At 35.8% G+C, this 27,558-nt stretch overlaps 1 protein-coding gene across 1 annotated transcript in view; it reads left to right on the top strand.

Moving 5' to 3' along the window:
- LOC128683368 (uncharacterized) overlaps positions 1 to 27,327 on the top strand; it is a 30,031-nt gene extending 2,704 nt beyond the window's left edge. Inside the window, exons 2-4 of the mRNA XM_053768933.2 lie at positions 25,072 to 25,239; positions 26,048 to 26,334; positions 26,452 to 27,327. Coding sequence (XP_053624908.1) covers positions 25,072 to 25,239; positions 26,048 to 26,334; positions 26,452 to 27,124 — 1,128 coding nt within the window. The 3' untranslated portion in view covers positions 27,125 to 27,327. The remainder of the gene's footprint in view (positions 1 to 25,071; positions 25,240 to 26,047; positions 26,335 to 26,451) is intronic.
- Positions 27,328 to 27,558: the final 231 nt, after the last annotated feature.

Below are 27,558 nucleotides of genomic sequence, written 5' to 3'. Positions count from 1 at the left end.
GTGCTCTATCAAAATATAGTATAAATATATACTAATATTTTACAACATTTACAGCGCAACAGCGCTACGATGTCTCAGTTCGTCGAAATCTCGCTTGAAACCCAGTGAATACGTCGTATTCCTCATGGCTGAGGGTCGTGGTTATTACGTGGAATGAAACACACACAACACCTTCACCGGAAGCAAGAGGTCGATCTATACATGAGTCAGATTGGTATACAAACTCATGTGGCACGAGTAGGATTCGAACCTGGGACCTTTCGATCCACAGGCGGGCGTCTTAACCATTATACCACCACCGCTCCATACCTACATAGTATAAAACAAAGTCGCTTCCTACTGTTCTTATGAACTTACGCTTACAATGTCTTTGAAATTACTCAACGGATTTTGATGCGGGTTTTCTAAATAGATAGTGTGATTCTTGAAGAAGGTATAGGTGTATAATTAATTATGATTTTACCCGAGCGAATCCAGGACGCGCTGCTAGTAATTTATAATTAATCGTACATCATATAATTAAAAAACCAAGCATATTTAACATCCCAACACACGTAACTTTTGAATACCTGGCACACCATTGTTCAAAGACAATTAAGTTCCTTTGTTTTGGAGATACGCACAAGAAACTTTGGTTTTTATTACTGTACAATAGCCAACCCTGATTGGGTACAACTTGTAACCAATCAGGGACGTACTATAGTGACACAAATGTTAATTTACATGCATTATCATTGCTTAATAATAAATATGCTTTATATAATAAAGTTTCTGGAGGTTTAACTCTCTCTAGAGAAGTTTGTAAAGCTCCCAACCTCTAATAATAGAGAAACACTATAAAAAGAAGACACACAGATAGCATACGATTAATACCAGTGTCATGATGTCACAACTCGCTATCGGCCATTACCGCGCTTGCTGGTTTCCGCCCTAGTATAAGATTACTATATGTGCTAACTCGCGAAATATTTTCAAGGACCGACATTCTAGGTTTTGTTTTCAATAAAACAGAACATGACACTTCAATTAGACGACCTCTATGTTATCACCAGGCCCGTCCGCTTCCTGAGGTCCTGGGTTCGATTTCATGCGCGGGCAAATATTTGTACATGTAATATTTTGTCTGCGGTTCTAGGTGTGTTGTGCCCGTATTTATGTTTGTGTCCATCGGACCCGCAATACAAGCTTACTGGTGTAGCATGGGCCGTTGAGTATCGTTTTTATTCGTGGATTGGTGGTGGTTCGAATCGGCAGATAAGGCCACTCGCATGTGATCGAAAAGTCTCAAGTTCGAATCCTACTCGTGCTACATGAGTTTGTATACCAATCTGAATCGACCACCACTTGCTTCCGGTGAAGGAAACATCATGAAGAAACCTGCACACTGGTTGCCTAACGATTTTATGTTCATTAGTGTATATGCAACTACTTGCCACTAGATAAGTAGTTAGTTAGTCACGTCAGATGCCTTTAGTCGACTAGAATACAATCTGACACAAGTGTTAGCAGTAACACACTCGAAAATAAAGACATTTTATTTTATCACAGACCACAGGTGTACAGTGCTACATGCAGTATCTGTCTGTATGTTTGTTTAGCAATCCATCTCGCGATAACGCAGGTATTCGTCGGATATCAGACTCATTGTACAATTGAATAATGCAATCGAAATCATCTTCGAACGGAAAATATAGATTCATATTAATTTGCTAGCTTATTGCCCGCGGCTTCACCCGCTTTTATTCCTCATCATAATTTATTATTGTTTAATAATATTCTTGCTTAGTAACAGCATATATATTTGTACCTGTTGCTTTTGAGACTACCGGCGTTTGGGGATCTGAGGCAAAGACTTTTTTGGAAGAATTGGGCCGTCGGATTTCCGAGCGGTAGACGCTCCATATCGTTCCTGGCTCAAAGGCTCTCCTGAGCAATTCAACGCGGTAATGCAGCTAGCGGGTTGGGGACCTTCGGGCCGGGTTCGGCACGGAGTGGTCTCTCATAGATTAATAAACTTTATGACGAAGCATGGTGCAGATTTCTTCATGTAAACATTTTGACGAAGCTTCTTGCGGATTTTACTGTTGTATATTTTGACGAAGCTTGTGGCGGATACTTTTCTGTATACGTTTTGAATAGCATGAAATAAATTTTATAATATGCTTATAACTTTTTATTGTTAATATCTCGGGTTATACACACCGTATAGTAAGGAATGCGAAACATTTGCTTAATAATCTTTTTACAAGCTTTATTTTTTTTAATGCAATATATATGTAGATTCATATAAGTTTGATATATAAATATACAAATAAACAATTAAAACTATTTTGATTCGGATGGAATTTTATGCAGATTGAGCTGAATTTTTCTGCACACGTTTAATTAAAATGACTGCATACTATAATAAGCATTTATATGACATTCACGACTTGATGGTGATCGACTAACAACGACGGAACTTCCCAACTGTTTACAACGGTGACTCGTCGAATGTGACAAGATCTCCCTGACGTCACTATTCTTATGTCAAAAATGTCATTTTTGTAAAAAAAAATATTGTGTGTGTGTGTGTGTGTGTGAAAATTGTCAGTTTAACAAATAGCGTTTCACTCTAATTGAGTTATTAGTAAGTACTGTTTCGTTTGCCGCAACCGGGTATCGAACCTACTGCCCAATCGGACGGAAGCGGACGCATTATAATGCAGAACACGCACCGCTAACAAAGTATAGCATGTCCCGAACTGTTCTGTGTTCACGAACAGTGAACACATTCGTGTTCACTGTTCGTGGTGGTTCCTGTCTGGATGGATATAACTTCGGAAGGATTTTTAACCTACTCCAAAATGGCGATTCGCTTCGAAATAGGTAAAAATCTTGTGCTAAAAATTACATTTATAAAACCAAACAAACAATTTGTGCAGCAGTCATGTGGCCCACTTGATGGAAACCGGTCACCGTAGCCGATGGACGCTTGCGACACTAGGGGTGTGGTTGACGAATTTGTCGCTTAGGGTATTTAGTGGCTCAAATTTCAGAGAATTGTTTTGAACTACTTGTACAGTTACCCTGCATGAACCTCTATGGCGCGGTAATAGATGCGAGTTTACAATGAATTTGTGTAGGTTGACGTGCTGTTGACTGTACCTAAAATTAAAAAGAATTTATATATTTTTTATTTGGAATGCTTCACAAGTATTTAGTAGACATTAGTAGTACCTCGAAGTTCGTTAAGATTTGGCCTGAATCGATTTGGTAATAAAGTTGTGACAACACTAAACAGTGTAGACTCACCTATTACCGATATGGAACATTCATTGACTGTGTAACTGTAATATATTCATGATATCGTATACCCACATAGCGTGTCAAAGAATGGACCCAGTAGGTGCACCTGAGAACCGACGGAAGAGCATTGTATAGAGATCTGAAAGGAGATAACACGACAATTACCCATTTACCCATGCCATAGTTGAGCTATGGGAGTCACGATGGTACATGTCGACATTCTTCGCGTCGATACCATCTCCATTGCAAGTTTCCTCGTAGGATGCGGAGATAAAAATAAATTGCTATGCAGATTTCAGTACTTGTTACGTAAATAAAACAATCTGAATGTGGCAAGCTTTTTACTAGTTTTATTTTCTGCATATCGGTTCTAAATCTCTCTGTTTCATCTGAGTTTTAAACTCGGCTGTGACGCCTCTAAACCAAGTGTCTGCTTAATCACCTCGCACGTCCTCACCATTTGGAATGCTATTGGGTAATAATATTAAGCTAACGGGTTTTGGTCCTACTGCCAAGTTCACCTAGGTGAAACATGGGATATTCTAATTTATAGTCGTATCTAAATGGATAGCAATAATCGCGTATTTTTGACCATATAGTCCCATGAAACTCTTAGTTGTCTGTACAAAACAGTTTTAATCTAAACTCCAATCTGTTCCTTCTTCCATGTTACTGACTTTTTAACAAAAAATTGTATATTTCGGTCGCACACCGGATGACATCATGGTTGGGCAATATCGTGGCTACAGAGCTATAATACCTCTAGACCTTTATAGCGAAGTGCTCACAGATTCGATGCGGGTCACAATGGAAAACAACCATATTGCAAGATTTCTGTTCTTAATATGTTTTATTCGAATGTGTCATCTAAAAATATAAAATGTAAATATTTATAGTCATTGTTCCATATAGAAAAAACACTTCTTTTGAACTCTATCTGCGTGATGGCTGATCCCTCAAAAATGCATTTCGAATCGACCACTGCATGTGAATTTAATTTTATTCGAAACTGTCTGTCTGTATTATATTTATTTTATGATATGACGTCCAATTACGCAAGTTTTGAGCATAACTTTGCTTTCAAGCGGTAACTATAGTGATTTATTGTGATTACAAATACATTGTTTGCAGTCAGAAATATTGGCCATAAGCATTTAAATGTTGTTTATAAAAAAAAGATTCAATTTTAAATACCGAAAAGTATTTTCAAATTGAAAATAATTTTCGTAGCTTGGATATTTAGATTATGTTTGCCTGGAATTTAAATATGTGTTAAAATAAAAACTTGATAAATCTTATTTAAACAGCTAACCTTATCTAGTTGTATAGGTACCTTAAGAAGAAAAAACTATGAGGTGTTATACTTAAAACTTAATTTGACAAAAGTGAAATTGACTCCCAAATATCTCTGTCTCATCTTAGCATATTCCCGGTTTCATCCTCAGCCGTTGCGGAGCCAAGGTTCCGCATTTCTCCCAAGTATCTAGATCTAAAGTATTGTGGTCACTTTCACATAGACATGATATAAGTTTATTCCGCGAGTTAGTGAAGTTAGGTAACATAGGGTGGGAAAAGACATTTGCGTGGAGTGTCAATACACAGTGTAAGTGCAATCAAACGATGAATTCAACGCAATTTAGCATCTATTACGAGGACGCAGATTTCATTTTGTTGCGACATCTCGGTGCAAGAGTCGAACGGCTATCGGTTAACTAGTGATGTGAAATAAGAAGCTCGTAACCTGGGACACAGTTTGTAATACTTCTGCCCACGGCTTCAGCACGGGAACAGTATGTTTTCCTGAAATAAAAAGTAAACAATATCCTTCTCCTTCTTAACTATATGTATTAGAAATGTCAAGAAGATTGGTTGAGTAGAAGCGTGAAGAGGTAACAAATTTATTTTCGCATTTTTCTAGATTTCTGGATATAGAAATGAATTCGAATCTCGACAGTGACTTACAGAATATTAAATTAACCACTGATACTACAATACAATTTTTCTGTTGATTGTAAACGCGTGATTATGGTCTCATTTTGAAACTAAAATTGTGGTGTTTATGCTATGATATAGTTTATTACGATATAATAATATAATTATCAAAAAATATACAGGTTTTAATATTTTTATTGATAATTTTGAGTGCGTTTGAATTGAACGTACTCGACGTAAGAAACAATAATGGTAAGCCCTTCTGGCATGATAGGGACCAACACTGTTGAAATGAGTTTCTTTCGGAATTTCTTTTGAGCAGTGGTCGTTTCGAAATGCCAGTAGTTTGTAGCTTGTGAGAAATAACTATAAATATAAACATTTACGAGAATAAGTGACTGTGATGGTCTAATTTCTGAATAAAGGATTTGAATTTGAATTTTGAATTAGAATTATATATGAGGTCACGAATCGACGCGACTTTCTTCTGTCTAGAATTGTATTGAGTGGTTGAATCTATTAATCCTGTTCGTGTCCCATCACTAAGCTAACCTGTTTGAGATGTTATCATTGCAATCGAAGGATCCCTAGCCATTCGCCTATTTCCCTTCACTTTTCGCAGATTAACTACAAAATGTCACTTGTTTTCGTATAAAATTAAATATATGAAACCACTTTAAATATTCCCTCTCAATTTTTTTCTCAGTTTCTTCCTTAGTTGTTGAGCTTCGGAGCCAAGGTCCGCTTTCCTACTTTTTCGTCTCCATTACGTGCGGTCATCGTACACTCCACTATTCAGGGGTTAAATAAATGTGTGTTGTTATTGCATAAATTGTCTGATACAAGATAATTTATTTATTAATTTATTGCGCACAAAATTTTAATACGAGCGGCTCGTTCCGCAAAAACAAATTTAGCCAATGTTACTCCTCAAAGTTTCGTCTGTCTCGCATGTCAAATTTCATCTAAATCAGTCCGCTAGTTTTTGAGTTTAATCTATACAAAGTATAGAAAAATCTTGACTCTCTATAATATTAATATGGATAGTACCTATGGAAGTATTGGATGGGAGGAAAAATATTATATGTATATACTTATTTATTTTACAGCTCAAAAGATAGGAGCTGAGAGATACCTAGCAGCTATTCACTTCGTAATTTAGTGTTGCCAACATTCCAATCCTAACACATCGTTACAATAAGCCCACACTTCATATTGTAACCAATACAATGCTGAACAGAACTAGTTTACTGATGCAATATAATTGCACACTACTAAGCCGGGATGATTTTTGTCGATTATTTAATGTACTGAAAGTATTTACGATAGGTAAGTACCTACTTTCAATTGCAATTGGTAAGTTTTTTTTTTTTTACAAAAACGCCATTTTTGAGACAATGACACACTTTTATTGTTGTCCAATAAATCTTACTGAATTCAATGTGTGACAAAAAAAAATCATTCCCGTGTAGTAATCCGTTGAAGAGTTCCCACGTTTGGAGCCGTTCCTGGGTGCACCATCAATCATGCATGTCATAATTCAACATTGTCATCCAAACTAAACGTTTGAACAAAATTTCAGTCGAATAGAAAATCAATATTTAAGCTGCTTAGTTTCAGTTAGCATAGCATAGAACAGTCCCTGTCGATCCCGCTCTTAACCTGAAAGTGATTTAACCGATTAGGATACGGTTTTCAATAACGGATTTGTGATTTAATACTCTATGTAGCTGTCGGCTATAAACAATTAAACGTCTTAGTCATTCCATTGTTTCTGTATGTCTAAAACTCCGTGACGCTTGAACTCCGACCGTCAGTCATTGACCCAACAAACTGCACAAGAACTTGGCAAAGTTTATAGCAAACTCCCTTCTTCCTCATCGAGTGTCATTGTTAACCACTGGGCAAGATTTCAGTTAAGTTGCCTACAGGCATCTGGCATGACTTTTATAACACCACCTACCTATATGTAGTGGCAGCTAGACGCATACACACTATAATACACACTATAATACACACTATAATATACACTATAATACACACTATAATACACACTATAATATACACTATAATACACACTATAATACACACTATAATACACACTATAATACACACTATAATACACACTATAATATACACTATAGCAAGTTGCCTCGTTGAAGTGAAGAACTGAAGTATGTGTTTATTTATATATATATCTATACATGTGCCAGATTGGCATACAAACTTATGACCACTATAATCGCCACAAAAAACAGCGAGATTTAGATGAAGACTATTTTTTTCTCTTTCTCTCATCTCCTTCTTCAGCTGTAAAGGGTCGGAGCCCAGAAAAAGTAGGAAAGACATACTTTTTAACTTATTTTTGTAAATAATAATGAGATGAGAACATTCTGGAATCGAGTGGGAATTGAACTCGCGGTCCGGTCTATCCGATACGTTCGCTCTTGTTTTTTTTTTTTTTTTTCAAATATTTTGTAGTTTTTTTTCCCGACCTTTCGTTTTCGATAAAAAAGACCCTCTCATTATTTCGATGTAAAGGTCAAAATAGACGATTATAAGTCACGGTCCAATTAACCAAGGGACAGAACTCTATCACATAAGCAATAGTGACGAAATTGCAATGAATTTTGCGAATTTATATTGACTGTGCCGTGGTGAATAACAAAACAACGTGTGTAAATTTTGAAACCGTTAAGCGCATTAACAGTATTAGGGCTGACACATCGCCAAATTTTATAATAATTAGACTTAAGTTGAAAACCAATCCATTTTACATTAAAAATTCTGTTCAGTATAACTAAAAATTTAAAAAATATGATTTTTTTAAAGTGAATTTTCTATGAAGCAGTACGAATAGCTTAAATTGACTGACCTTGTGAAATAGTGCTTTATATACAGCCAAAACTAAAAAAAAATATTTTGCCAACCCTGTTCTCCTTAGAATGCTTGCGATGCGCCCACGCATCAACGGTAAATGACATTGTTTTGTCAAACAAATTGTCACCTCTATTGAGTGTTACCGAATTTTGATACCGTTGTCTTAAGAACGTGAATTTCTTTTGCAGTTTCCCATTTGAGCGTATTCTTGGTTACTTCTACCGCCAGTGAGTGTTGGAGCCCAGTGTTTTCAGCAGTATTATTTGTCAGACTTCCTCTCCCTTTCATCTCAGCGTATTCCCGGTTGCTTTCGCTGCCATAGAGTGCTGAAACTCAGGGTCCTCTTTCATATTTTTTTTTCCACTTCGCTCGGTCATTAGCTTGGTTGTCGGATAGGCACGCATATTATCTTTTACGTCATCAATTGACGACTTGATGGCGCAGTGGTAAAGTGCTTGCCTCTGAACCGAGAGGTCCCGGGTTCGATCCCCGGTCGGGTTATGATGGAAAATGATGAGCTTTTGATTGACCCGGGTCTTGGATGTTTATCTATATATGTATTTCTTATAAAATATAGTATCGTTGAGTTAGTATCCCATAACACAAGTCTCGAACTTACTTTGGGGCTAGCTCAATCTGTGTGACTTCTCCTTATATATTTATTTATTCAATTTATATATTTTTGCAGTATTGTTTTGGATCTAATTTTATTTTTTGTGATGTACCTAGTTATTTTAGGACGGAATTATAAATGTAACTAGACTAACTCTTATTGTCTCATGAATTTAAGGACTTTCCATAAAAACAATACGTCAGTTTAAAGGATAACAGCTATCCTATTGTCGGCTCCACACTAAAGCGGACCTGTTCGCCGAACTTGGCGGATTCGGCATACATTGCTTTATTGCGGTAAATAGAAATCATACAAAATACGCAATGGTCAGCATGGTTCGGCGACAGTGTGTAGTGGAGCGTATATTTGTTTAGCGAAGAGTAAACAAACAAATATTGAACGACACCAACAAATATAATTATGTAAACAAACATATCGTACCGATAATATTATTTACGTGACCACCTCCGTGGTGTAGTGGTCGTCACGCCTGTCCGCTATCTGGAGGGTTCGATTCCCAGCGCGAGCAAATATTATTACATGTTATTACAAATGTCTGAGATTGACGACCTCGGTGGCGTAGTGGTAAAGTGCTTGCCTCTGAACCGAGAGGTCTCAGGTTCGATCCTCGGTCGGGTGTGTTGTGGCAGTTTATGTGTCCCTAGGACCCGAGACACAAGCTTACAAACCAACACATGTAAATGGTACCTTTGTGACGGCTGCGTTGACTATTTTCACGTGCTTACCCTACTTTAAAAGCGCGTGTGAAACGCGCGAATTGTCTGTTACTCGATTTTAATTTCATACACCGACGATCAAGGTCATTAGCCCGAATTACGTCATTAAAAAATTTGAGATCCCATTTTGTTTTGATTATATTAAATTTAACTATTTGTTTAACTACTTGATTGGGGAAAGAAAAATATATACACTTCGCATATTATTAATATATACTATTTTGATAAAGTGGTAAGCCTATGTCAGGCGGGTAAGGTCCGAAACTACCGAACCGATTTCAAAAATTCTATCACCATTAGAAAGGTAGGTACATTATCCAAGATTGCTATAGGCTACAATTCCCACAGGAGTGAAGCCTAGGGCCAAATGTAGTGTATAAACACAATTAATATAAAAAATATTTTAACTTTTATATAGTCAAAGCTAGAAACTTCTAGCTTTTAGGTAATTTTTTTTGTTTCTTCATAAATCTAGGACTTAAACAAAGACAAGACAGGATTAGAAACATGAAGCCGTTAACAAGTTTCACCATAAGTATTTATTAATTTAATTTACTAAAGAAACCATTCCTAACGTGGCGGTGCAAATAAAATTAACCCACGTGTTCATCTTATTTGTTAAACCAAAACTTGCTGGAATATAATTATAATGTACTCATATACTTTTTACTTAAATGAAACTGAGTAAATTATATCGAGGTCCGAAATATATTTATGTAACTATTTCGTAACAATCTACTCTGCGGTATACTCAGGCTTATAAAATAAAAATAATTAAATAACATAATTTATTTACTTTTTATTCATAGGTGCCTCATAAAATTTTAGACAATTTGTATTCAAAAGTTAATTCGTTAATATTTTGAATATATATTTACAAATCAGGGCACATAATTCACTATGTTTTATTAATTAAGATATTTATCTTCTTCCTGGTATATAATTTTATTAATTTATTATAAGAATATATGCTTGCTTTTATTAATTTATGATAAATATATACGCTAAATGATTAATAGCGGGGAGATATGTTTGTAAAATTTTATCTTATGCAGCTTTAGAAAAAATATAATTAGGTGTCTAATTTTAGATTGCTTGAAAGCGAGAAAAAAGATGTTACACACCAATAAGTAAAAGTTTCAATAATAAATATCAGTTTTTGCGACTCATCGAGCGTAAAAGTATGACCGGATCACCGTGACCGATGCTGTATAAATAAATATATATGGCCAGATTCACCTAAATGGAACTCTATGCGTCAGTGATACAGTCGAATTTCGATAGGTTTATGCTTTATGTATTCATGGCTGCACTTACATATAAATCGATGCATACAATACCAAAAAAAAAAAATTTTATATAAGTATTTCTGGTTTCTTGGTATGAATTCGTAGATTTGTTTATTGAAGTTTCCAATGTCGTATCGGTTCGTGAATAGCGCCGCAGGAAGTTGATTCTACATTTATCAATCATTGATATTTCCTTAGCCATTGAGTGTCAGAGCCCAGGGTCCGCTTTCCTACTTTTTCGTTTACACGTCGCACGGTCGGCATCCCTAGTTGTCAGACTATTGGCACGCATATCATCCTTGACGACATCAAGCCATCATTTCTTAAGTTTGTCCCCTCTGCTAGGCCCAAGCGGGACCGGCATATCCAGACATTTATTTTGTACCGTAATTTGTTCATCTACGTAAATTCGATGTACGACAATGGTTGGTCAAAATTCTAGTTATTTAGATATACGTGTTATTTGAGTTGCGTGACTCAACTTCGCTAACTCTTTTGCTGGTAAAATAATAGGTAGGTACTTACTTATATGAATTCTTACTTTAACCAACAGTGCGTGAACTACTTAACTTCTGGTACGGCCAACAGCCTAACAACCTAACAAATTTCATTCTAATTTAAGCTTTATTACTACCGCAAGTGGTCCAAGTGATTATGAATCACTGAATGAAATTGCTTATTTAATGTGAAGCCTTTGCAAAGGGGTTTGTACCTTAATTTGTGTTCAGATATGATGTTTCGTGTGTATAATTAACAATACGAAATTGCTTTGAGATTGTAGATCGCATAGGACAAGAATGAACATTGGTAATATATCCGATTTTATTATAAGTGCCTACCTTTAGAATATGTACTGCCTTCCTACAACGAACTACTAAGCTCATATAGGTGGCATTAAATGTTAATAAAATAAACATTACAATAAAAACACTAGATGGCGCTGTGTGTATTATTACAACATGGATATTTTATTTCAACTATCCCAATCCCATATTAATACGATGAAAAACCTGTTTGCGAGGACATTCAAGCGGGCGAATCCGAGGGGAAACCAGTGTTTAAAAACTAGTGTAAAACTTAGACATGTAAGTATGTGAAATATCCATGAATTTTATCAATTTTGTTGATACGCTATTTGTAAACACCGTTCACATAACAGTTTTCGGATGCATAACGAATATTTGTGCATTGTTTGTCGAAATTGTTGACTTTAAATCTTTAACTCGTACTAAAAAATGGAAATATATAATGCATTTTAATATGTGTCAAAATTAAAAATTCAAATTCAAATAATTTATTCAGAAATTAGACCTTCACAGGCACTTTTTGTCGTCAATTTTTATATTTATAGTTATTTCTCACAAGCTACAAACTACTGGCATTTCGGAACGACCACTGCTGAGAAGAAATGCCGAAAGAAACTAATTTGAACAGTGTTGGTCCCTATCATGCCAGATCGGCTTACCATTATTGTTTCTTACAATGTTTTTTTTTCTAATAATATATAAAAGTACATAATGTACATAGTCAAAAGGTATATCAAAACAGGTTATGATTGTGATCCGAGTGCTGATTATAATATATAGATAGATGTGAAACACAATTAACTCACATGAAAATATATGAGAAACGAGATGACCAGTTCCCTCTGGCAGCACCCGTTCACGAGTTGACGCATGGGACAGCCATCGCGTAGCTCAACCATAATAGAGGGAACCTCACGACCCGGCCCACGACGCCACCACCAGATTGACCATTTGAGTGAGCATGACACACTCGATTCCCATGACCTCACAATTACAAATCTTATTCGTCGAAACAGAACTCGTGTTTTATGTGTGTTTCTTGTTAGTAGTTTTGTGATGAGTTACGAATGGGATCAGTTGGAATGAGACGAGATAATAAGTTATAAGTTTTGGGGAGTCGACTTGTTAACAACCCACTACATTTTTCATAAAGAAATAAAGAGCGGTGCTATTGGAAATATGTGCTCTGAGAGGAATGCATCTGTTGTTGCCACTTTTCCCCTGTGACTCCCCATTTGGGAAATGTGGGAAAGTTGGAATCTTCCGAGTACATATAAAACTAAAACTGTTTTTAAAGAACATGACAGAGGTTAAAACAGTATCATGATTCTAATTAAATAGAAAGCTCTGCATTAGATAACGCGGTATTCCCGTGAGAATCTGCGCATACGCACAAAAGGCGGCATTTTTTTTTTATAGAGTAGGTACGGCAGATGCGATGTGTCACAGAAAACTGCAATAGTTCAGTTTACATGCGATTTGTAAATTAGGTTTTTGTTTCACTAATGTGCCAGTTGTTTTTTTCCAGTTCCAGAAACACGATCCCTTTTCTCGTAGGCGATACTACTGTAATAATGGTTAGCAAGGCAGAAAAAATATAGTGTTAGTTGTAATTGTCGAAATCAAAAGCATATGATCGCTTTTTATTAAAATTGTAATGTTAGATATATCACAAATAGTACAGTTTCAGCGTGATTTTGGTGGAGTTTGAAAACACAAACATTTCAATTGCAATTCGCACCACGAAATATGAGACGAAATGACATATAGTTTATGTATCCTAGTCCTCTTACTTCCCTCGAGGACTATTGTCCGCAGTTAGCCCTCTTGTCTGGGCCCTTTCTGCGAGCGGAGTCTGAGCCGCTGATTACTCCAGCCGGCCCAGCTCCTCGATTCTCAATTAAATAGAAGTTGATTTTAGTAAGAAATGACGAATATTTTTTGAAAGTTTATACTTTCACAGGAAACCATAATCTAAAAATCTTGAGTGAAAAAATCAGGGCCGATTTGTTGCTGAAGCGAATGCACGTCAATAAATTGAAACGACGAAAATTATTTTCTTCGCTCAAATCAATCAATCAAATTTTGAGGAAAATATCGAAATAAACTATAATTTCGTGTGAATAAGGCACCAGCAGGTCCACTATCAACTTTTACAGAACGATTCCAATGCAACTCAGTTCAATTTAGGAATTGAATCGCTGTCATACAACAAAAATTACGTCAATGGTACGAATTTGCGATGCAGATCAGTTTAGGTCGCAAAGTGGATAGCGTTAAAAGATGATAGTAAGCCCCCAGATCTTATCTATCGTCGCGCATTGCAACCCTGTTGCTAAATACCGCCGTTCACCGATAACCAGCATATTTGAGAGCATAGCTCGACTGTTTCCGATAAACACGCGGACATACATTCTCATCATTAGAGATCTTTGATTCGTCGAAAACGATTAAGATGTTATCTTTTGTTACTGGCTTGTAGAATATCTAACGTTCATTTCGTGTAGTATCTTTGTCGATGTATTTTAGAATGCTGTTAAAGCCAATCAGATGTGAAGGCATTTATGGGGGACGAGTTTTTGAGTATATTCTAAAGTACAACTACATATAGTTGTACTTTACATATAGGTCTACGATAGGTCCATATGGCATACCCATATGGCATACCGCGGTCTAATGGTCTTAGTAATTGCTACACCCTAGGTCTTGAGGTCGATCCCCGATTAGGTCAAGACGGAAAACGATCTTTTTCAGATTGATTGATTGGGTTTTGGATGTTACATCTTATTGAATGTATTATCATTGTGTTAATATCCCATAATATAAGGCACCAACTTACCTTTAGGCTTTAACTCAATCTTTATGATTTATCCCTATATATTTAATAATTTATATATTATTTAGTCCTAATTTTATTTTGTATTCGTATCTCGGCGTGTCACCTGCTCTCTACTATAAGATCTCCAGACAATATTAACTCTATTTGACACCGCAAAAAAAGCAATCGCCGCATCGGATGTGTCGTGTAGAATGTCTGTCATGAAACACCATAGCCAATTATGATATCACGATAATTAAAAACATTTTATGCGTAAAAGTATTACTATTTTGATGGCGATAATTATGTACAAATGTTATGTTAAATCTTATTGTACAAGTTTATGCCGTAGATACAAGGTAGATCAACTCTTTGTGGCACCGTTTACAGAAAATATAAATTGTTACATATAGTAGACTAGATGTTGCCCGGGGCTTCGCTCCCGTGGGAATTTTGAGATAAAATATAGCCTAAAGCAATCTTGGATAATCTACCTTTCTAATGGTGGAAGAATTTTTTGAAATCGGTTCGGCAGGAGTTCGGAGATTATCCGCCTCAAACATACAAACTCACAAACGCTTACCTCTTTATAATAATAGTATAGATAATTGCAGATGCAATGCCCCTCATTGTTAAGTATTTACTTTAAAAAGTAATTAAATGTAATATCATCAATGACAGCCATCTAATTGATGACAGGGGTTGCTTACTATGCCGTTATGGGAGAGGACGAAAAGTACATATAAATTGCTTTTCATCCCGCCCATATTATCAAAGACAATCAAGGGAAAGGGCAGTAAACTACAGTGTAGGTACTATAAGTATGTGGCTTTCATGTTTCGCGACTCTTGGCTTATCTATACTATTATTATAAAGAGGCAAGCGTTTGTGAGTTTGTATGTTTGAGGTGGGTAAACTCCGAAACTACCAAACCGATTTAAAAATTTCTCTCACCATTAGAAAGGTAGGTACATTATCCAAGATTGTTATAGGCTATATTTTATCTCAAAATTCCCACGTGAGCGAAGTCCGGAGCACATCTAGTGTTAAAGAAAAAAACATAGTTAAAATTAAATTCGACTATAATTATTTTAATAGAGTAGGTCATATTTCATATCATGTGTTATGAAATGCATAGGCTAGTTATATTCTATTTTTATTTTATAATGCATTTTAATGCTTACGGAAGCGATGCATTCGTTGTGACCCAGATTTTAACGCACTATTTTAACAAGGAAATATCTTTACTATGAAAAAATTTACGTCAGTTTATTTAACCCACTAGTTCAGTTATTATTTGTAAGTTATTTTTGAAAGATTTTACAAGCTTTTTGTGTTGCACTTTTATGGTAGGTACTTAAAATAGACTTGTTAATTTTTCTTCCATATTTTGTTGATGACGATACAAATACGCCTGAGGGAAATTTTAAAATACGTAGCGGTATGAAGAATGCGGATTTTCTCATTGCACAACAAATGATAGATTTCTACCATTGGATAGCTCATATTTGGAGTGCGGTCGTAATGCCCAGGCCGACACCGGATCGCCGCTACGTGATGTGAATGTTGCGACGTTGTGAACGAACTGATAAACAGACAGACACTCGGACCTTGAATTTTTGGTATCGAATCTTGATAAAAGGTATCCATATCCATATGTATATATGTATATATATATATATAGGTTACATTTTACCCGTGCATCAAATTTGATAACAATCGGTCCAGTAGATTTTGCGTGAGAGAGTAAAACAAACATACATACACACATTCTAAATAAACTTTCGCATTTATAATATTAGTAGGGTTAAGTTACAAACATAAGAACATGAAAATGTGTGGTTAAAAACAAAGAAAGCTTAGAAACAGACAGACCTGGTGTTCGACTTTGTTTTATACTATACGTAGAGATAAGCATCTATTTTTTATATTTTTTATTGTAAGTGGACCATTTATATTCGAAGAATAATTTTCGTGCGCTTCGACCGGTGCGCTCAAAACAAGTGCGCTTCGAGGAATACCTCTTTAAATTAATTATAAATATTCTTTTCATAGATTCTCAAGATTACACTCTACGTAAGTAAGACAACATTTTTAAGATCCAACGATTCTATTGTGGGGAAAAAACAAGAGATACTTATAAGAATACTTCATTGTAATTTTCTTATATATGTGGAAAAACACACAGATCGATTGAGAACTACAGAGTATAAAAGGACGAATTAACTGTTTTTAAAAATGAGACTAAAATTACGTGATGAGTCTCTGAAACTAGCACGAATTGTTGCGAGTTCGTAAACGTATCGCAATCGAAAAAAATATTGGAAAACGAATCGCGCGTCCGTCCTAAAAGGAACTACTATATATAAATTACGCTGGCAATACGATTACGTTCTCGCTAATATTCATGCTAACCCTACGGATTGTAAATCGGTTTTGTCCTGATTACCTTCCTAAATCCGTTTGTTTACAATGAAAACGGTTAAAGATACTCTTTCTGATCGTTCCACTACGCAGGTGCGGATGCACCGATGCTTCAGGCAATTATGATCGTTATTCCCTTGGATTCAAACGTCATTTTTGTGTGGTTACGTGGCAGTAGCGTACTATGTCATGAGAGAGGACAATGCCGCTGTTAAAATGATTCTGATTCAGTTGGCATCACGCTACGCTGTTATGTGAATCGAAACAGTGAAAAAATACTATGTTTTAACAAGTACTCTATAAAAAAAATGGTCCATGAGTCCATGGTCCATGAGGAAAAGTCATTCGTTATCGATTTCAGCAGAATTTATTAAAATGACGTCTTGTAGCTGAGTATTCATAACTGAAGAAAAACTTTTTTTTCGGGCAGGCGTATAAGAATCATTATAAGATTTTAAAAGCAAGACTCTTGGCGCTGGAGTTCGTTCCATTAAGTGTAGTGTAAAAAATTGAATAACCATCAAAACAGTATGGCCTATGGGAGGATATAAAGATTCTTGAACGGTGTCATTTAATATTACTGGCATGTAATAATGCTTGAGATAATTCCAATTTTAAAAAATCTCAACGTTGATCAATAACATTCCAGAAACATAATTCGGAAAATTTGAAATAAGAACATAATTCTCACCTCCAGAAACTTCCCTAAATTAAAAAAAAAAAAAAAAACTGCACCTATTATACCAATATTATCAACCTGTCTCCCCTCATGCGTTAATATTGGGTATTATTCAAGTAACCATGGATAGAAGACAAAGGCACTTGTCGGAGTTTGAGGGTAGGGCTATTAACATTTCCGCAGGATGGAGTCGTCACGCGTCGTCGACTGTGCATGACGCTTTACCTCACTGCTGTGGTGTAGCTATGTGATCGTACGCCCAGGGTCTATAACTATATGGGGACCCAATTCGACTAAGCTCTCTTTCTCATAATGCCGATATTATGCGTGTTCTCGGTTACAATTACAGTGGTGACTGTCTGAAATCTAATGTATGTAAGAAAAATAAAAATTATTTTGAAGCACTTTTTGGGAATGCTGCTATTACCTATCAGGTGACAAGGCTTTTTATCCTTTATTTGCCTCGTAAAGATATAGAATGATCCATTCTTAGTCACATGCTTTAGCCGGCACAGGAGTCGTGCCGGCTGTAAAATTAACTGTTTAATTTTTATGGCACGAAAAGAAGCTTGAACTAATATAAAAAGGAAATCAATAGCCCCTGAATTTAAAGACCCCGGTGCAAGGCATAGTTTAGCTCTCTGATAGGTACGCCTGCCTCACGGCCTACCTGACCGAATTCAAACGGCCGTACGGAAACAGAAAACTAAGCTAATGGAAGGGCTATTAAACTTGGTCGCGTTATATCTGACTTACGCAAGTGTAATGATAGCGTTTTGGCGTAATATCAATCTTTGGTTGATAGGTTACTACCTAGGTAGTAACCATAACGCCTTATTACCATTCTTTTATCTATGGTTACTACGAATTGAGGGTGTGAAACAGGTTTTAGGTTAGGTTATCTTGACTGTTTACATCTAGTAGATTAATGTATTTCTCCTAATTGTTAGCAGGGCAGAATGCTTTTAGCATTAAACTGGCGCTTTGTTTATAAATATATTTTTACATGGAATGATAAATTTAATTACTAGTAAATTGAAATTAAAGGTAAGTAGGACAGAAGAACTCCGGCCTGTGATCTGATTATAATACCTTAGATTACAGAAAGTATTATAAATTCTGTTAATTATACAAACTTAATTTATACATATTTTGAAAAATATATATTCTTAATTAATTCGCCCTCTTTTCACATTAAATCAAAATCTGTCATTTTAATAATCTGTCGTACCGCAAAATCTAAAACTATGATCGCCATAGAGCTACAACTTCATGCATTGGACAGATATCGTTTCTACAGGTTTATTATTCTAAGCTCTGTGGTAATAGTAGATGGCTGACCTTGAATACCGGTTCCGAGCTGATGAGCGGGAACCCGACACTGCAACCCGACGCCTGTCATTCGATCCTAGGACTAAGCAATTGTGGCGAAACCTAATTCTCTTTGCATGGGAATCTGTGACCTACATACAGGTTTTACGTTGATGTAAACAATTGTCGATTTTGCTAAAGAAGGATTGAATGCGTTAACAAGCTTTTGAAATGTGGCGCTGGAGGCGAATGGAGAGAATTAATTGGACTGATAAGAAAACAAATCAAGAAGACAAGATCAAAGAGAGAAGAACGTTATTGAAAGCAATAGAAACAAGAAGGGGAAATATGTTTGGCCAATACGACAACTTTATGAAATATCTGATTGAAGGAAAAATCTAAGCAAGAAGAGGAAAAGGAAAGCCAAGAAGGGCATTCCCAGATGAAATAAAAGAGAAGGCAGACGTCGTGTCGCATAGGGATGTGAAATCGATGGCTGAGGACAGAATAATATGGAAAGTGCTCCACCGACAAGAACAAAGTTCTTAAATTAATTGATGATGTAAATAGTCATTATATCAACAACAGCTTGTTGTCATTTTAATAACCTATTGCGAAACTAAATAGACACGCTGATCGGATTAATACGTCTCGGCGGCGTTTATTCGGCTTCTGTTTTAGTTATTACTAGTAGCCCGTCCCGGCTTCTCACGTACAACAACATATTATATATATATACACCTAAACCTTCCTCTGGAATCACACTATCTTTTGGTGAAAACCGCATGAAAATTCATGCATTACAGACACAACAGACAGACAGATGCGGTAGTTAACTTTGTTTTATAATATGTAAGTATAAATTAAATTGTGATTTTATAACCGTTTTGTAAATATCGCTAGAAAATACCTGAATTAATACTGAAACACCGCCAAATCGTGATTCACTACGTTCCAGCTTACTGTTAGCCCTTATGTGGTAGATGAACCTTCAGTCGTCCACGACAGCTATTGGTAAATCCTTTGTACATACATATTCATAGTTACATAATTACATATTCGCTTCACGCGACTGGCCCACGATCAACTTCGATACACGACTCACGTTTTTGTATATATATAGCTTTATTAGGCAACTGGCGTCTATAATCATTATCAATATTTTTATATCCCCACTGCTGGGGCATTGGACTTCCGTTTTATAAGATGGGTAATATTGGTGCACCGTAGAAGTGCTGGCTTGATGTCACCAAGGATGACAGTGCCAGTGGTCTGACAACTAGGGATGTTGACGACATCGTGTGAAGTGGAGATGAAAATGAAGCGGACTCTAGGATCAGGCGCTAATTGGCTGAGGAAATAACCATGACACGCTCAGATGAGTGAGGGAGAAGGAAGTTTGGCTATGTCCAATTATGCTGGCTCAATACGGACACCGGTGAAAAATTGGAAAAAGAATTACACGATTTGATTATTTACAGAAAATCAGGGAGAGAACTGTAAGGTCTAGGGTTCGTATCCTACTCGTGCCATATGTGTTTGTATATCAATCTGACTCATATAAATATATTAGTTTTCATAGACCACCACTTGAAGGAACTTCCGGTGAAGGAAAACATCGTGAGGAACCTGCACAATGGTTAACAGTTTAGTTCACTAGTGTGTATACGACTACCTGCCACTAAATGGCGGTAAGTAGTCGTAAAAGTCATGTCAGATGCCTTTAGGCGACTTGAATAAAATCTGACACCAGTGTTAGCAATAACACACTCGATATGATGATGAGGCAGAGAACGACATAATACACACAAATACAAATATTACTTCCTATAATAATACGAAAATAACTGTGTCTTTAAATCAAAATCTGTCATTTTACTCATCTGTCATATCGCTAACCTGTCATTTAGCTAATCTGTCTTTTTACTATTCAGACCATTTGTGACAAATTACTAATACCTGACGATTTGCAAATCTGTCATGTTTGCATTCTGACGTTCTTCGCCCCAAACCATAACTAGATGTGTTAGCACGAGTTTTTGTGATTACGTAATAGTATTCTTGTGGATAATATTTACTACTATAGAATAAACTTCACGCAACAGGTTTTTCTTGTGTGTTTTTCTTAATTAATGTTGTTTTTGTCGAACGACTTAACTACTCGTATCAGTTTGACATTGCCTTTAAGAAATGTCTCCTCGAAAAGTCGACAACGGTGACCCGTATCGCGATATTAGTGTTCACGGTCTGGTGCTTGCTTATCATCAGACAACCCGCATGTTCCTTTGCCACATGCTATAACATAAAACAATACCAAATGGTCTCCATCGCCATTTGAGCCCTTCTAAAACATGCTATAAAAAAAACCTAAAGTAAAAGTGCTTTATTTTCTCCAAAACGCTAATGAACATTATACAGTGACACTAATTAAAGAAGTAACTTGTGCTGCAGCGTGCTGGAGACTGGTGCCTGATATAGGCGAGCCTGTGTCACAGTACACCAGTGCTCTCACATCTGGATGGGTTTGATACCACAATGTTACAAAGCCTGGATATTAATAAAAACAAAATTAAGCAAACTTAATTATTACTTATTACTAAGGCTAAAGACAATACAATAATAAACTGTGGGAGTGTACTTACACTGTAGAATAAAGAAAAAACAATAAAACAAGCTGATAAGCTTGAGGGTATAAACTTCGAAGGTAAAACATATCCCTTCTAAGTTTATAGGAAGTATATCGGCATGATAGGGACCAACACAGTCCAAATGAGTTTCTATCGGCATTTCTTCTCAGCCAGTGGTCGTTCCGAAATGCCAGCAGTTTGTAGCTTGTGTGAAATAACTAGAAATATAAAAATTGACGAGAAAAAGTGCCTGTGAATGTCTAATTTCTGAATAAATGATTTGAATTTGAATTTGAATATGAATATACCTAAAACAATACCAAAATGGTCTCCATCGCGCATTTGAGCACTTCTAATTCTATAATCGCTGTTGTGAATGCACTGACTTGCTGACAAACAACAAGATATTACAATAACGATCTGTTACACATAAATATGTCAAAGATAACGGGTATTCTATATAAAGGTCACCGCACACTGCAGGCAAACCGTGGGATTCGCATTGTCAATAAGACTCCTACGCCGCTACAAAGCGACGATACTGTTCTTACACGATGTCCTATGTGTAACGCAATTGCGGGAAGTCAGCGCGACGCGGTGCGGTACAGTCGGTGTGTTATGGTTTTTGATGAATGCCTAATCGAGTAACTTTTAAAAGTAAAGTCTATCTAATACTATGAAATTATGGATTACAAATACAAATGTCACGAAAAACATAAAAGTCTACACTAATGTGTTCGGCAACACGGTCACAATGACTCATCAAAATTTGTATTTTTTTTTCTAATTTTATAATTATTTTTGAGATTACAGACAAATGGTACATTTCTTTAATTGTTGCAGAACTTTAGTACAATATCATATAACTTAATAGGTATCGTTTTTTTTAAAATTGTGATGTGGTCTTTTGTGGTATAAATAAATACATAATCATCTTCTCATAGCCGTCTATCTAATTGACTTGTGATTTGTGACCTATCGTCGTACTACACGAATCCAAACGCATAGGGCCGCGTTACGTCGCTCAACTAGGACGTTGATTTATATAGCCAACAGTTATATAAGACTCTCACGGAGTTCAAAGTCATATTGTTTGATAGACAATGTTTATTAGAAGATGAAATGTGTTATTTTTTTATAACTTTTTGCTTGTTAAGTTAAATGTGAATGCTATTCGTGCACTTTTTCAAGTATTCAATTGGCATTTTCTGATCGTGCGCATTTTAAATCAAACTGTTCTTGAACAATTAGAATTTTATGGATATTATTATATACTGTAGTAATTAATTGGCAACATTTTGTTTCCTTTTCGTTGAGATATATATATATATATATATACGGACAAATCACACAGATTGAGCTAGGTCCAATGTAAGTTCGAGCCTTGTGTTATGGGATACTAACTCAACGATACTATATTTTATAATAAATACATATATAGATAAACGTCCAAGACCCGGGCCAATCAGAAAAAGATCATTTTCCAACATGACCCGACCGGGGATCGAACCCGGGACCTCTCGGTTCAGGGGAAAGCACTTTACCACCGCGCCACCGAGGTCGTCGAATATATAATTGGCAATATAATACTATGAAATTATGGATTACAAATACAAATGTCACGAAAAACATAAAAACTACTACTGGTTGGAATTTGATATGGTTTTCTTAGTTTATCTTGCAAATAAATATAAATGGAATATTCGAGCGCGTGAAACTAAGTATAGCTATGAACCAAAGCAATACTTAGTTTCAGTATGTAATACTCAAGCGCTATAAAAGCATGGAGTGTATTCCTATCTAGCTGCCCACCCCGGCTTCGCTCGGGTAAAACCGTAATAAAAAGTAGCCTATATCATCCTGAAGGTTTCGTCTATCTACGAGTACATGCCAAATTTCATCATAATCGGCACAGATAATTTTGAGTATTCATTACAAACAAAAATACAAATCTTTTCTCTTTATAATATTGGTATGGGTATATAAATGTCACAGTAGAAACTCACATAATTGACAATTTATTTTCACTTGACAATATTTATTTAGGACGTTTTTTCTGGCGTACGCCACTGGCCTCAAATTTTCATTGCAAGCGACATTTCACAGAGTAGGAAGTCTAGGAAGGCTAGAGTCAAAGCGTTATACCATCCTTGTAAGAGCAAAGGCTATGGTATTCTATAGTCATGCTTTTATATCACTACTCTACTACAATTAACTAATACTTCTAGTTTTAGTTGCTTTAAAAAAATATGTTTTATTTTATAATATAAAAGTTACGAGTATATTGAGAAAATAAATACTATTTTGAATAAGAAGCTATTTACCAGCTACGAACTTAAGTTAAAGTGTCAAATTTTTAGAAAATTGAAATGTAATTGAGTTAATTATATATAAATGTCACAGATTTACTATTTTGGTTTAATAGAATAAATTATATAACAAATTAAATTTAGATCATTTATAATTATTAAATATTGAACTTAACAAATTGACCAACCGATAAGTTAAAATACAACACGGTAACACCGTTATTTTCCTTGACTTAAACTTCCTAACTTGTCTCACTTTTACATTGTGATCAAGTGCACTTGACGATGTGTTAAAAAAAAAATAATAGCATAGTCTCTACATTTTGATCTACTCCGTGATCAAAATGTTCGTTTCTCTCGTTCAGTATCCCACGGTTAGCTAATTTTGAGTAACAAAATTGCAATTTTGTATATTTTTTGTGTCCGCATCATTCACCGCCCACTTCGAATGGAATGTTACGATTACAGTTATATATCCCACTGAGACACATTCAGACTTAGATTTTTTTTTGCTATCTCAGTATCCGAGTCACTGTTACATGTTAGTTAGATAACTCAAAGGTCAATAGTTATCTAACTAACTAATAGTACTATAAATTCTAAAGAAATTGTTTTAAAACGTCCATAACTTCAACTTCTTTTTATTCCTAATCAAATCCCAATTTAAATGGTGTGCGTGTAACAGTGTTTACTCCCACAACGGTCTATACTTTTACACATATATATCACCAGGACTTTCACATCATTACTCTCCTACCATCTTCTCTTCCATCTTCTCTTCCATCTTCTCTTCCATCTTCTCTTCCATCTTCTCTTCCATCTTCTCTTCCATCTTCTCTTCCATCTTCTCTTCCATCTTCTCTTCCATCTTCTCTTCCATCTTCTCTTCCATCTTCTCTTCCATCTTCTCTTCCATCTTCTCTTCCATCTTCTCTTCCATCTTCTCTTCCATCTCTAACTTTTTGTTACATCCGTCTTTTTCCATCTCATAAAACCATGATAGCCATTAGATAAATAGAGATGTGTATCAAGTTTTAGACTATAAGCATTACTAAATCTATTTGACCCAACAAGGGCATGGTCCATAGATCAACAATCTTAACTAATATTATAATTACGAAAGTAAGTTTTGTTTATTTGTTAGTTTGTTACCGCTTCACGTTCTATCTACTCAACCAATCTTCTTGAAAATTTGCATACAATGTAGTTTGAAGTATGGAGAAGGATTTCATCCCGGAAAAATATCTGCTCCAGTGGGAAATTCAAACGTGCGAAGCCGCAGGCAAAATCTAGTAAAGAATAAATACCCGGGAATACTCCGATGAAATATTTCCTAAAACTATTTTCATTTGTTTCAGGCTCCAGAAAGAATTGAGCCGTGTTCTCAACTTTCCAAAAGAAGCGTTATGGAGCAAAACGGCGAGGCTGTGAAGCCCCCGGATAAGAAGATGAACACCGACATCCAGCGGACAGAGGTGACTGCCCTGAACATGGAGGTGGAGACGCTGAGGTGGCAGTTGGCTCAGGTATGCTGTTAGATAGAAAGGAAAATGTTCAACGACCCGAATTTCTCCCAAATTATCACTCTTCGTCAATAATTTTGATGTCACTGTTATTGGGTTGGCTTAATTACCACTGCACCATCTAATAGTAACTATACTACTACTTCTCCGTCCATTTTTTCTCCCAGCTTATCTGGGGTAATGAAGTAAAATGTAGCAGTTTTGTATTTATTGTTAACTACGTCTATTTCTTGTTGATGCTCAAGTTTTAAAGAGTTGATCATTATTTGTCAGTAAAAGTTATAAATTACTTTAAAGAAGTGATAAGCAATATATATATATATATTGCTAAAGTTGATTATAATTATATGTAATTAAGTACATATAGTGATCAGCTCTTTGTAACTATCAAAATTGGTGCACCAATTTCAATAATATTGTTTAGAAACAGCTGAGCGAGTTTGCTAAGATATTTTACTTTTTTTACCGGAGCATTGTTAATAAGTTTACATTCTTTAGCAGCGCGAATTACTTGCATTCCTAATTTGTGATTCTTGTTACATAACTGCAAATCATGTTACTTTTAATTTTGAAGTCTTCTGTAGACCATGCCTACTAAATGAATATTATTTTTCAGCAGTGTAGAATGTACTTTTTTCTTATTTAATAAACATCTAAAATTCTTATTTCTTCTTTTGTTCTTGTTATTATACTCGTATTAAACTTTATAGACAAAATACAGGACGATACCAAATCTTCAATTATAATCGGCTATGCATTAAAGGCATTAAAGGTAGTTGTAACTATACTAATGTGATTGTATCTATTCCAGACTGAAGCGAATCGACAGATGCACATAGCCTTACTTAAGCAGATAGTTACTTTCCTAAACAGAGTGAAAGACCATATTGAGTGCCAGAAAAGCGACAGTCCAATGAGTGAGGTCCATCACAACCTCACTCCTCACGCATTCAACATTGCTGACTTACCTCGATCGAAGTCTGTGTTTCATGTCGACAAGACCCGTGACTATAATACTCCTGTCAAGAAGATAGATACAAAGAAAATTAGCAAGTCTATCAGCAACGTCAATGGGTTTAAAGACTGCCAAGGTTTATGGTAAGTTTCCGCATTTTCAAGTTTATATTACATAATCATTCGTAAATAGAGATAAATTTCAAGAGACGAGATATATATATGTGATGGATCTTAATCTTATCTCAGGAATTTTTTCAGGAGCCAATCGAAGTTATCGCTCACGTCTGAAACAGAGTCTTCGCAAAAGATATCGCAGGAGATGTCGCGACTGATAACCCTTGCCAACACCGTCCTAAGCACCAAACTGCCGGATCTCGCCTGTAATTGTAATAATGATGTGTCAAGCAACTTGAATAGTTTGACATCTATAGAAAAAGATATATCACTCAAGCCGTCCAACACATCGCTAAATCTCATCGAGGAGGACACGACGAATGCTTTCATTCTAAACACGATGTGCGATAGTGAAGACTCATTCGATTGCATAAGCAATAAGTTTTTAGAAGCAAAGGACATCGAAGCCCCTCTTGCGTACAATTTGGACAATGACATCACGATTCTCAAGCTGAATGAAAAAGAACGACACGGTTCTTACGCTATGAAAAATGTGCCGGAATCGCCAATGAAAGCACCAAATTTTGACGGAAAGAATGAATTCCATCACGCGTCCAATTTCATTGAAGACGAAAGTGGGTTTTCGTCTATGAGTTCGTTTCAAGAAATTGGAATACCGATTATAAGCATCATACCACCGTCGCCGTGTAAAGAAGTCGGATATATTGACGAGTTCTCTGACTTTATAGACTCGGAGAAATGGAAGACTGATTCATTGGAGCTCGACAAACAAACGGTGAAAGTGTTTTGGGTTTGATAAAACGTACAAAATCAGTTCAAAGTATTGCACAATATCTAACCGAGAAGTCTTATTTATTAGGCCGTTTCACGAAATTAAGTAGTTTTAGTTATTTTGTCAGATTTATAACTTATTTAATTGCATTATAATAAGATTACTAACGCTGTAATAATCTTATCGTGTTTTTAATGATTCATAAATAAAACGTAAAATCACACTGGTATTTTTCTTTGTTAGTGTAGCCTTGAAAACAGTAGGACATTCGACACGCAGAGAAAATCTCGACCATGATCAATTTATGACTGCAGAAAGTGATTCGCCGATTTCTAAATACCGAGTAGTTATTCTAACATAATAATATTATTTTATCTGTCTGTACCCCGGGGATTGTTCTCATAGTACTCTCATCCAATCTCATAGTATATGTGCTGGTAAACAAAATGTATCTTTTA

This window comes from Plodia interpunctella, chromosome Z, assembly GCF_027563975.2.
Source record: "Plodia interpunctella isolate USDA-ARS_2022_Savannah chromosome Z, ilPloInte3.2, whole genome shotgun sequence".
Taxonomy (NCBI): domain Eukaryota; kingdom Metazoa; phylum Arthropoda; class Insecta; order Lepidoptera; family Pyralidae; genus Plodia; species Plodia interpunctella.
The sequence above is the reverse complement of the archived record's forward strand: the minus strand, read 5'-3'. Positions and strand labels throughout refer to the sequence as shown.